This window comes from Gymnoscopelus microlampas (assembly GCF_963454915.1).
Source record: "Gymnoscopelus microlampas genome assembly, chromosome: 5".
NCBI lineage: Eukaryota > Metazoa > Chordata > Actinopteri > Myctophiformes > Myctophidae > Gymnoscopelus > Gymnoscopelus microlampas.
Genome location: NC_139942.1, coordinates 43887153 through 43900044, shown reverse-complemented (window position 1 = coordinate 43900044; position 12892 = coordinate 43887153). Strand labels below are relative to the sequence as shown.

Sequence of the window (12892 nt, the reverse complement as noted above, 5' to 3'; positions counted from 1 at the left end):
GTGTGTGTGTGTGTGTGTGTGTGTGTGTGTGTGTGTGTGTGTGTGTGTGTGTGTGTACTGCCTATACAGTATATAGACTGACTGACAGACAGACATGGGACCACACACAAAAAAAGACTACTCAAAACCAACAGTATTATCTCATTAGTTTAATCCATGATATTTACAAAGTACAACAAAAGAAAAAAAAAAGATATGAGTGTGAAACAACTGTTTGCATTTTGTTTTATCGTGTCTGGGCATTTGCGACAGCCCTGAGAATTATAAATACACAGTTCCCACCTCTATTATAAAACACAGGCCGTAGTTCTATGGAGCTTTTATGTGGTCTGTCAGTGCATGACTGACTTAATCCTTTCACAATAAACCCATGCTCACATCACAGCATCTGATGGGGAGCGGCTGGCTGTCTGTCTACTGTGTAATATCTAGATACTTCTCTATAGTAGGGCAGGAATATCATTTGTGTATACTAATACTAGTCTCAATAGCAGCCTGTTTTTCAGTTAATTTTACCCGTCACATTTGGTATTTTTACACCAAATACGACCCCCCACCAAAACAATGATTGCTTACCCAGACAGTGAAGTGGTTGCTGAGTAGTGTACACAGTTAGTGATATTTTTTTGGTTAATACAAAAGGTTTTTGGTTAAAAAGTTAAAGCTCTATATTCTATTAGTAATCATTGCTATAGAGCATTTCTTTCTAGTAACAGGAGTCTCCTCGTTTCTCTACAGCTCTTGCCTCTTTAATAAACAGAAAATACAACTTCAGGTAGGTTGGCCATTTCAGCCAATCAGGAGACGGTGACCATTTATCAGCTAAATTTTTATACTGTTCCAGTTCCAATTTTATCTGCTAACATCTTCGTCATCTCTCTACTGATTGGATGGAATTGGTATCCCGAGACAGGGAGACACCTGTTACTGAACACTTTATAGCAATGATTGCTATTAGAACATTAATAGAGCTATTTAACACTTATTTTAACAAAGACATATCACTTACTGCCCCTTTAATTTCTTGCCCAGACATTTTATCTGAACCGTATAGGGTGATTTATACTTATTTGTGTGATGTGTCACACACCAAAAATAGCAGATCTACATGCTCCCAATGCATCACAGGCAAGCGCAACACATTGAGAGCATGTAGATCTGCTATTTTTGTAAAGGTATGTCAGCGGGCAACTATTAAGTATAAATCAGGCTTAACACTGAAAATGAAAAATGAAGAAGTGATCACTTGGCCAGTCAATCATTGTTACTTTTCATCAGGGAGCATACCTGTTGATGCATGCTACAATAATAGCCATTATAAAAGTCCCCTTGGACGCATTCGTAATTTGCTTCCATACAGCCATGATGGGTACTGCAGATTAATCTTGTTTTTAGGGTCATAAAGCAGAACAAATGCATATATTTGCATGTTATAAAACAGAAAGAACTCTTGGCATCACTCAACCAACGACTGGTTTCAAGGTTCTTTCTAATCATTTTCAATATTCTAACAGAGTGGAAGATTTGATTGTTCCACATAGAAAACTAGGAATAGGAACGTGAAGACAGCAAGCATACAGTCCAAATGGGACTTCTACACGAGCCACAATAAATAGTCAACTCTGAAAAGCAGAGTGGCAACTCCCCAACGGCAGGTCAACTGTAATGTACTGTATTCCCTTACACAAAGTTCACACCATCACCGAAATTTGTGTTCTGCGTTCTCTGACAACATGGTTTCCAGTGGGAACAATGCAGCCTGATAAAATATTTGTAACGATATAAAATATATTCACGTTTTTTATGTTAACCCAAGTAGTAGTTTATCAAAATATATCATTCTCAAACTACCTACCTAGGGCTTGTGAGCTGGTATTCCCAAGAATATACAGTTAGTTAGTTAGTGTGCAGGATTCTGCAACCAAGTAAATCTCTGGCTTATCGCTGTTGGTGTGAACTAGGTGTTACAGGTATGCCATAGCACAGAAATTGTCAACACAGCAACATATTGGCAATCACATGGTAGCAGTTTACACAGTACATCCTAATTCTACTGGTTACTGCAATCACAGCAAAGGCCTCCAAGAATTAGCACATCACTTCAAATCAATACTCGGACTAGGAAATAGAACATAGGAGAATGAATCACGAGTCACCCATATCAATGAGCTGGTATTATTGTGGTATACAGTAACAAGGAGGCTTTCACGCACGTTCTGTTCGTTTTCGTTTTTTCTTTTCTTTTCTTAATTCTTTGAATAGATAGATCATAATTATATACTCATTCTCTAATGCTACGGGACAGTGGTATTTAGTGATCTTTAATATGTGCCAATTGTGCCATTAACATTGAGTGTGTTGGACCTCAATGGCAACATAACTGATCATCATCACTTTTAATGGTAGTAAGTCATGTAAAATGAATTATCTTATATATGAGAGCAAGGAAACAAGTCACAATGTCTTGACTCTATAAATAGTTATGTAGATATACACTCACTAGTCAGTATAAATATTGTTATATCATTACTCATGATAAGGGCAGATTTTGTGAGTCCTGTGCCTGCACAGAGGCAGAGTTGTCTGTTAATAATTAAATTAAACAACAACAGGGTGCTCGGATGGCACAGGGGGAAAGTTCCTAACGTGGAGACAAGGGGTTTTAATACTCCACAGTGCCTCCGGCTTGGCCGGGCGTTCTGATGAGCACAATTGGCTGTGGGCGGGGAGGGAGCTCTGTCACTGCAATAGCGACCCCTACAGGTTGGTCAGGGTGCATACTCAGTCGGGGGCTGAACTGGGAGGAATAGCGTTCCTCTGCTTGTTGTTACATCCTCCCAGTGAAACGCCTCACTGTCAGGTGAAATGAAGTGGCCTTGCTGTCACGTCTATTGGAGGACACATGGTTGTCTGTGCTCTTTCTAGGACCAACTGTAGGGGTTAGCAGTGACAGGGAACTAAGAATACACAGAGAAATCGGGCATAAAGGTTAAATCTTGAGAGTGAGAAAATAAAATTGGAAAAAAGTAATAATTAAATAACAATAGTGAATGATCACCAACCATTTTGTAAACCTGGCATCGCATGGTATTCCATCTTAAAAACCTTTGAAATTAGGTAGGAAATCAGTCAGTGGTTCTCAAACATGTGCATGTCAAGGACACCAAATTGATATGTATTAGGCTCTGGACCCCTTTTGTGCCAGGGACCCCATAAGAGAAGATTTGTGTTGCCAAGATTAGATTTAGTACAGAATTCTAGTTCAACTGTCCAAGTGTCTAATATGTTATAGGTTGGGAGATAACAGTGGAGAGTGAAACCTATGATATGAATAGTCATTCTATACATCGTCTCATTGGGCTAACTTCTAATTGATGAATAATAGTGAAATTAAACTATTCTTCATTTTGCTGGGGACCACTGGAGCCCCCTCAAGGACCCCTGGGGGTCCCGGACCGATGGCAGATTCCGTACCCTTCATAAAATCCTATAATAACAATTCAAAACCGTTTTATCTTTTTGCAAAGGCACTGTTTACACCTGTGTAGCAAGTTGATGTTGTTGAGGCTAAACAGTATTGTAAAAAAAAGAAAAAGAAAAAAACAATATTCCACGATAGACAGTATTTTGGTACGCAAGGAATGCTATTATACATAAAATTATGAATGAGCTGCAAGACCTACATGTAAAGTGAGGATGTCAAAATGTCTGCTGAGCATTGACTAATGTTACAGACCGTGTCGTTTCTGGTGGTTTGGTGTGTACCTCGCTCTGTTGTGTGAAATATCTAGACACCTTCATCTTTGAGGTACGTGGTGTAATAAGTCTGGATGTTTCCCAGACATTTTCAGAACCGGAATCTGTTTATTCTGGATTTTTTCCCTCCAGACATTTTCTTCTTGCTCTTTTTTAACTAACTCTGCATTGCACGCTCCGACACACCCTGATGGACAGACCCTGGCTTCAGTGCATCCGATAAGGACCAAGCCTCTCTCTCTCTCTCTCTCTCTCTGTTCACATGATCGAACACTGTTCCCCCGCCGCACCTCCCCCAGCGCCTCCTGGGAGATTGAGTGATTCCATGTCAAAGTTGAGGCCAGCCGGCTGTGGGGGTATGAGAAGAAAAGACAGAATAGATATCCAACAACCCTTGAGTAAAATTCACATTAAATTAAGCATTTTACAGTGCTTTATTTATTTAACGTAAGCAATACTTCACATTAAAAATAATGACATTAAAAACTATTCAAGGATTTCCTACACCTGTACAAACCAAAGGCACCCAAACCAAACTGAACCAAATGCATTCCATTTGTGCACTCTTCATGGTTAAATTAACATTTACTGTGTAGTTCTAACTAAGGCACCAGGAGACTTACCGCATCACCTGCTAGCTCTTTAGGAGGCTGACCAAGGTCTTGCAGCTGCAAATAAAAACACCATTGAGTTGAATTCACAACCTGCAGAAAGTAAGCTGTGCATGCACAGACAGCACATGCATGGTCCACATGCATAGTATAAGTCTACCATTCCAGACAAACTTCTGCCAACCCAAATCATTGTTGGCAGTGATTGGCAGAGTTTTCACTCAGTTTTCACTCAGTGTTAGGCTATGTGCATAACTTTAGTCCCGGCTTTTAAAAAGGTGGCATAACCATTTCCTGTTCCGGGTACAGTTTCTCATAGCTTCATTTGATTGGCTCGACAGCAGATTTGAACCGGAAACATACGTTTCCGGTTCAAATCTGCTGCCGAGCCAATCAACCGAATCAATCATACAGTACACTCAAAGCAACAATTCAGCAATCGAGAAGACCCATTCAAAACACGTAGTACAATATGCCGTCTGATATTATTAATATTACGTTTTATCTGTGAGTTTGTTGTGATCTGATGATTATACAGTGTATTGAGTTGTTGTGGACAGACGCACACAAACGCACGCGCACGCACACACAAACACACACACATTACAATGGTCTTTTCTTTCACAATTGCTTCGCAACTCGACAAATAATAGCTCAGACTCACCTGTTGCATCAGTTCTAAAATGCTTTCAAATGTGCCGTCTTTGTTTGCCCCTTCCTCTTCTCTCTCAAACTGTTTACAGATGTCTCCCATGATCTTTGCTTGCTGTTCATAACGCTGGTACTCATCTGTAGAGAGGCTGGCCTTGTTAGCGTCCAGCCAGTCAGGGTACTGCAAGGGGACGACAGGTAACATGCAACTATCAAAGTTAGTTAGTTCATTTATTTATTCATTTCGGTCCATTTAACAGAACAGATCTAGTCTACAATGTTAGTGGCCCGAAAAAGTGTAGGCTGAAGCTGAGGCTTATTTTTTTTAAACTAAGGTTTTAAAACAAAACGTAAAAACACAGTTTCAAACATTGGTTTAACGAAACTGAAAACATTGGATAAATGAAAAACAACATCTAAGCAAGGGACTGTTCAAGAACAGAGCGCAAAAGGAAATTAGATAAGTTTCACTACATATATTTTTTGATGTGGGACAAAGGCACAAGTGATGTGTCAAAGAGACAACATTGTGAGCTTGTAAATCAGCTATTTTCAGCACACGACTGTCGTACACCGGGGCATAAATCAGGCTCAACATGCAATAATAAAAAGACATACATACTTTAGAGGTGATCTCTTTGAGAGATGGATAAAGCACTTCCTTGGACAGAAGATTCTGCATGATGGACTGCATGATGGGTAGGATATTTCCATCATCCCCCCCGCCCCCTTCTCCGGTCTCATCCAATCCCAGCCCTTCCAGCGCCTTGACCAGATCGTCACCAGCCAGGCCTGCATTCTGTAGTGTCATTAAGAACGTGAATGGTACAGAGCGTCTCCTCAGTATTTTGAAAACATTCCGCAGACATTTTCAACATAGACTCACAACATAAATTGTGAGACTACAGTCATTACCTGTAGGTTATCTGCATTCTTGGCCAAGCCACTGAGGGTGTCTTTCAAACAGGAGGTGAATTCCTGCTGGGAGGCAGTATCGGTACCTATGCAAGAATGAAATGAACACAATTTATATTGATGCACAACAAATATAACACAGCGCACAACATAGGTCATAGGGCATAGCAGTGGCGGCCATTTTCTGGTTCCACTCAAAAAAAAGCCAATGCATTTTCCCATAGAGATTTCCAAAAATATCTATATCAATTATTTTAAGCCTAGAATCAAGCCATCCATGGTCCTGGTGAATCATGACCATAAAACATTTGATTCTGTGAAGAAAAAAATAGTAAAACTGCAAAACAAAGGGTATTTATTAAATATAGTATATCATATAATTAAATATTAAAACTTTTTTTTTCACAGAATATTTTTTTTTATGGTCATGATTCACCAGGAGCCTGGATGGCTTGATTCTAGGCTTAAAATAATTGATATAAATATTTTTGGAAATCTCTGTGGGAAAAATGCATGGACTATTTTTGAGTGGAACCAGAACATGGCCACCACTGCTATGCCCTGTAGGAATCGAGTAGAGTGGAATAGACTTACCAACTTTCCCCGCAGCCTCTGACAGTTTGTGGAAGTGTTGGAGTAGCTCTGGTTCCTCCTGGGCCAGCTCAGTCATGGCCTTCTCCCACTCCTCTCGGGCCTGGCTGGCCATGTCCCCCTCAAACAGATTCTCAAAGAACTTACTGTCCTCCAGCATGGGGGGCTAGAGAGATACATAACAACAGACACTGTATGAACAAATCTGTGGTTTAATCTCTTTGGATAACATCAGTAATGTCAAAATTGTGAGCCACAATACGAGTATGCTTGTCCTTCATTGTAAACCCAACAACACACCACCAGATTTAATTAATTATTAGAGAGCCCCTACCCCCCACACACAGTTTCTTAAAAGTGTGCCATATGAATTAAAGTCATGTGTGTCAATGTCATTACGACGATTGTACCGCTTGAGAAGGAATGCTTCAGGGTCATAGCGGCTGAGGATATTTTGGAAAGAAACAATAAGTTGTCTGAAACAGTATTAAAATACATAAATAAACACAAATCTGGTACATTTACGGTGTCTGCGTCAGACACTCGCGAAAATGAAAATGTATTCTATTTAAATTAGTGTTTAGAGAAGTTGTCAGAAAAACTTTTATGTGGAATGGTTGTTTTGAAAAAATATACCAGTGAAAGATAAAAAATAACTTTTGTTCTAAATTTGCCGGTGTTAAAAATATCAGCAGGTAAAATGACACCTTCAACACTATTCATGCCTAATTTAATGTCCAAATGCATAATCACACACACTGTTTTGTGTGACTGGTTGATTTTACAACTCACACAATCACATGGCACTAGGATTTTTAGGGAGCTTTGTTCATCAAGGGGAGGCTAAAGGGGGGTGCTCCTTCCATTCCGACATCTCGCCACTCCGACTAGTGGCTTCCGCGTGCGGTTAGGGTTAGGTATAGGGTTCGTTAACGTCGGAAAGGCGACATGTCGGAAAGGCGAAATGCACCCGGCTAAAGGATATGCACAATCTTTTCCAGAGATGTCCTCCCTGGTACCTGGAAGGCTCCCCCCAAAACACACTCACCCCCATTTTTTTCGCGGACCGCTCGCTCCGAGCGGTTCTTGTAATCGTTTTACTGAGGATAACGTTTGGCAGAGTTGTACTGAGGTTAAGTTTAGGAATAAGGTTAGGTTTAGGCATAGTTTTACAGAGGTTAAGTTTAGGAATAAGGTTAGGTTTAGGCATAGTTTTACTGAGGTTAAGTTTAGGAATAAGGTTAGGTTTAGGCATAGTTTTACTGAGGTTACGTTTAGGAATAAGGTTAGGTTTAGGCATAGTTTTACTGAGGTTACGTTTAGGAATAAGGTTAGGTTTAGGCATAGTTTTACTGAGGTTAAGTTTAGGAATAAGGTTAAGTTTAGGCATAGTTTTACTGAGGTTAAGTTTAGGAATAAGGTTAGGTTTAGGCATAGTTTTACTGAGGTTACGTTTACGAATATCTGGTGGAGACCGTTCCAAGGTCGTCGGATTTGATCCAGGGCGAGCGTGTTTTGGGGCGAGCGTTCTTGTATTCGTCCTGCCTCACACAGCAACACATTATTCACATTTGGGAGCTACTTTAGTACAACCAGTCTTCTACAGTTAACCCACTGAGCCCAGGCAGCCAATGGCTACCACCCTTGCTCAAGAGAACATCTTTGTGTGTGGTAATTGTTGAGAGTGAGAACAAGATTAACAACCAACCTTCTCTGCACCACTGGAGGTTGAAGAGGAAGCTGCTGCAGCCTCAGGGGCTGGAGGGGCTGGAGTCTTGTCAAAGTCATCTAATGCACCTGGGAAGAAAAGAATTACATTTGTTAACGTTGTAAACCACTAAAAGAAACAAGTCTCAGAATGACAAAAAATAGATCAATCGTAATTTAGATTTTAATCTGAGGGCTTGAATGATCAAAAGACGAACATTAGTGTCAAATGTATAAATAGTAGCCTACACAGAGCTGTGGCCATCTACCATCATCAACCGTAAAACGTAAATGAAGTCCACGATCATAACACCAGAGGCAGCTCCACTTATCATGTTCAACCCAGATTTGGCACAAACAAGGGAATGAACTATTTCTTGTGCTATACAACAAAAATGTGGAATGCCCTACCCATAGGAGTAAAGTAGTGCAAAACCCTACTCACTTTCAGGAGGCTGCAATTCCAAACTGGCCCCCGTCAAAGTCTTAACCTACCCCCCTCCTCCCCTCCTCCTAAAGCTGTCTATTGTACATATTTCTTGTTTTTTTTCATACCAGTAACCAGTAAACTGAGATTGTATGACGTTCTGCATAGTAGTGTATATTTGTATGTCTTCTTAAATGTCATCATGATTTGAGTGCACGGGTACTCATTTTAAATAAGCCAAGTGCTTTAATGAGTGATCCAGTTTAGAGGACCTTGTATTGTGAATTGTACTTCCATGTACTGTCTGTTACCATGTCTTTCTAAATAAAGTATTCAACCAATCAAACCTTTTCACACTTGACAACCAGCGTTGCCATGTCTGCTTCTTATAAGCGACTTTGGGCTTGTTTTTCTGTAAAGTCGCTCGTAAATATTGGTGGTTCTGGGTTGTGTTTGTTTTTGGCTTGCTTGTTGTTGTTTAGTGTCACAAAAATGTCTCACAAATATTCCACTTTTTTTTTTAATCTAGATTTGTTTGGAAGATCTGCTATTTTTAAATAACCATTGTATACTGTGTATGGGTTTAAAGAGCTCATGTGGCCTAATGCCAGACCTACATTTGGGCTTGGCATAGACCTGGTTGCTTGAGTTGCTTGTTCTCTCGCAAACCTCTGACAACACATAAACATTATAATTGGGTCAAAGTTGATTTCCTGTTGCAATGGTTAATGTCAGTAGAAGATGGGAGGAAATAACCCTGGACCCAAGCTGTTCCCTCCTAGACAAGATCTATAATGTAAAAGGTTTTATGCGGATATTGATGTATGAATTATCCTGTCAATTGCTCTCAATGACAAGGGCAGTCTCATAACCACAAGGTCCCCAACGATCATCAGATTCTAGATACCAGCCAGTATATTACCTCACACACACACAAACGTAACAATTCAAATAACATTACAGCCAATGTTAGTTATCATTAAGCTGCTTTGCCAACATGAGCCTTTAGTGTACTTGTTGAGGGTGAATCAGCCAGGTAGGAGGACCGAGCTGTCACATCACTGCTCCATATATAATATGCATCATGCACATGTTAACAGCTCATTCTGATCACATGTTTACTATCAGTCTGTGCCTGTCAGAAGGCACTGACGCGGGCCGGGTACACAGAGTCTCTCACTGGGAGGACAAAATGATGCTTACTGTCCAATAACTCGTCCAATTCTGCATCTTGCCCAGTGGACGACTCGGCCGATCCTGACGCCATCTTCTTCTTTTACCAAACAACACCCCCCGGTCCCCGTAAAATGACGTTACACACTGTAAAGTTGTCGCGGAAAGCTACGTAACTCTTCGATTTCCATTAGTATTTAGTGCCATCTGGTGGCATCATGGAACAACTACGCTACACCAGTGGTTCTCAACATGTGGCTCGGGACCTCCACATGATTTCTTTTTGGGGGGGGGGGCCAGATGACAGTAAAGTGACAATTTAAAGACTTTAAATACATTTCTAATACCTAATAAATCATTAAAAAGAAACCTTTACTGCACCAAATGTAATCAACAAACTATACTATAAAAACTGGTCAAACATTGGCCAAATCGTCAAATAATATAAGAAAGACGAAAAAGTTTTGAAAATAGCCGATCTACAAGCTCACAACGCCTGGCGTTGAGCTTGTCTATTTTCACAATATTTATCTGTGGAACTGAGACAAACCAAATGTAATGCCTCAACTCAATTATGATTATTTTGGGGGGTCCCCAGTTGAAATATGATTATAGGGAAAGGGCGTAGCGATGTCACAGTTTCGTCACGCCGTTAACTCCGCCCACTTTGGCCGCCATAAGCCTTAGCTTGTTTGGTCGCGCTGGTACATCACTCTGTAGTGAGCATGCAGCAAGTGTAGACGGTGTACATGATCTTCCATCTCTCTACTATCTTTGTGGTCGCGCTGGTACATCCTGGTACATCACTCTGTAGTCCTGTGCTCGTTGTTCTCAGCAAGCAGCAAGTGTAGACACTGTGTACATGATCTTCCATCTCTCTACTATCTATCTGGTCACGCTAGTACATCCTGGTACATCACTCGTAGTCCTGCTCGTTCAGCAAGCAGCAATGTGTAGACGATGTACATTATCTTCCACCTCTCTTCTATCTATATCTAACTTGTATAATCTCTAACACATATGCTTCTGTGCTCAAACAAGCATGACAGCACACAATAAAAATATAAATATCTGTTGTGCTCAGAGTCTCAGAGCAGAGCATCGGCTAAGTGGCTAGGCTAGCAGTTTGAATGGGACGTTTACGGCAGTATTAGCTAAATCTGGCATTAAAAAAATAATAATTTATATCGAATATCTTAAATACAATGAAACAAACACATTTAGGCTCTCTACCCGTGTTCAAACAAGCATGACAGCACACAATAAAGATATAAACATGTTGTGTTGATAAGACCGTTTCTGGGAGAGAATCAGCGTTGCCATGTCGGCTTATTATAAGCGACTTTGGGCAGAACTTTTTCTGGCTTTTTCTGTTAAGTTGCTTGTAAAATTGGTATTTGCGGCGGGTTGCGTTTTTTGTGTGGCTTATTTATAAAGTGTTATTGCTTATTTAGGCTTGTTTCCAAAAAAATAAAAATTAAACCAGTGGTTCTCAAATATTGTCATGAAAATGTTCTGTGCCGGGGAGCATTTGTGTTGTTAGAATGTTTAAAAAAAAATCCAAATATTGTTTATTTTATTGCAAGAGTTTTTTTTTAAAATAGCCTATGTACAAGCTCACGTGAGCTTGTAGATCGGCTATTTTTTTCAAGTAGCCAATGTCACAAAGCCACTTCTTTTGGGCTTGTTTTCATATACCTGGTTGCTTATTTCTCTCGCGAAATCTGGCAACACAGGTCCCGTTCCATTCACTTACTAGCTCAATGATTAATGAATGAACAATATAATAATAATAATAATAATAATAATAATAATACTTCGCTAATAATAATAATAATATATAGATAATCAGTACTCAAGATGACTATATTTTATTTTCGGTTCAGGTGAACCAGTCTATGAAATGAATGATTGTGACTCTGACTGGGCACTGTCATTACAGGGGCACAGATGTAATGACATTTTTCCCAGGTAGCGTGCCTTTGCGTCCGCGTTCAGCTTCTCTCTGTATGGTAATGTCACGCATTGCCCGGTCCATCTTCTGTCCTTTAATGTGTTGTAGACTTTACACAGACTGTGCGTTCAGGACACGTTGTGAGTAACTGTCAATGTTGTTATTGATACGAGGCTAACTAAGATGGCTGCCGAAATACGTCACTGGTAGCTAGGCTCCGCCTCGACTCCTCCCTATGCCCGTTCCCTATTGTGCCGGTTCGTGGCCTGAAAAGGTCTATACAATACAATACAATACAATACAATACAATACAATACAATGGATGGTAAAAGCAAATGAGCTGCTTTGACCTGCTCTCTATTTGTTGTATTTATCTCAGGTCATGCTGTCCTTGCAGTTACATATCAGGATGCCTACACACTTGTTCAGTTGTGTTATGTCTCTGCCTCATGGCCAAGTGTAGACAGTGAGCAATAGCTATACTACTGCCATATTATCATATTGATTGAAACCTTGTAGTTATACTATACTATTTGTACATTTTGTATGTGATCATTATATTTAATGATGTTATACGCCACTGCCCTGGTGTCCTGCATTCTCAAATATGGCAACTAAATGCTTCCATTTGAACACTTCTTAGCTATATTCAAATTAGTGTTATGCAGCGGAGATGGGTTACTATGTACCGAGGGGTGACAAATTAAAGGGGGAAAAAACATGACTTTGTGCTTCCACCACAGCTTCAATATGTTGATGAATTGAATGCATAGGACCACAATTGAAACAAATCCCTGGACTTTTTGTGTTAACCTTTTAGCCTTAATGTCTCTGACTGTACCACATGCTGTTTACATTTCTGACTAGTAAAGTATTCAATCAATCACATACACCTACAAGGAATGGAAAACCCCTCTATCTAAAACATATTCCCTTATTTGGTGTTGTGATGATGGTGGTGAAGAAGAGTCCTGGCCAAAATCTCCTATACTGGTGTGTTCAATTGGGTTGAGATCTGGTGACTGTGAAGGCCATACTGTAGGCTAATTAATAGCATATGATTCACATCATTTTCATACTCATCAAACCATTCATTGACCCCTCGTG

At 40.1% G+C, this 12892-nt stretch overlaps 1 protein-coding gene across 2 annotated transcripts; it reads right to left on the bottom strand.

Annotated features, from left to right (window-relative positions):
• Positions 1-134: 134 nt before the first annotated feature.
• Positions 135-9953, bottom strand: pex19 (peroxisomal biogenesis factor 19). Of its 2 annotated transcripts, XR_014600837.1 has the most exons (9): positions 9862-9953; positions 8233-8321; positions 6528-6690; positions 5934-6019; positions 5641-5817; positions 5032-5199; positions 4380-4424; positions 419-4104; positions 135-388 (listed from the first exon to the last, which is right to left on the bottom strand). XR_014600837.1 is itself a non-coding variant. In XM_084058270.1 (8 exons), the coding sequence occupies exons 1-8, from the start codon at positions 9923-9925 to the stop codon at positions 4015-4017; spliced, it is 882 nt and encodes a 293-aa protein (XP_083914396.1). In that variant the 5' UTR covers positions 9926-9953; the 3' UTR covers positions 135-4014. The 2 variants fall into 2 exon arrangements, 1 of the variants encoding a protein (XP_083914396.1); XM_084058270.1 differs by having other exon boundaries at positions 135-4104.
• Between the last annotated feature and the right edge of the window lie 2939 nt (positions 9954-12892).

Bases quoted from the DNA above. Each gene is read 5' to 3' on its own strand.
- pex19 (XM_084058270.1), bottom strand. From the start codon at position 9,925: ATGGCGTCAGGATCGGCCGAGTCGTCCACTGGGCAAGATGCAGAATTG. The intron at 5,818-5,933 runs GTAATGACTGTA...ATGACACTACAG, and splicing joins AGAATGCAGATAACCTACAG to AATGCAGGCCTGGCTGGTGA. The intron at 5,200-5,640 runs GTATGTATGTCT...GTCCCCTTGCAG, and splicing joins TCAAAGAGATCACCTCTAAA to TACCCTGACTGGCTGGACGC.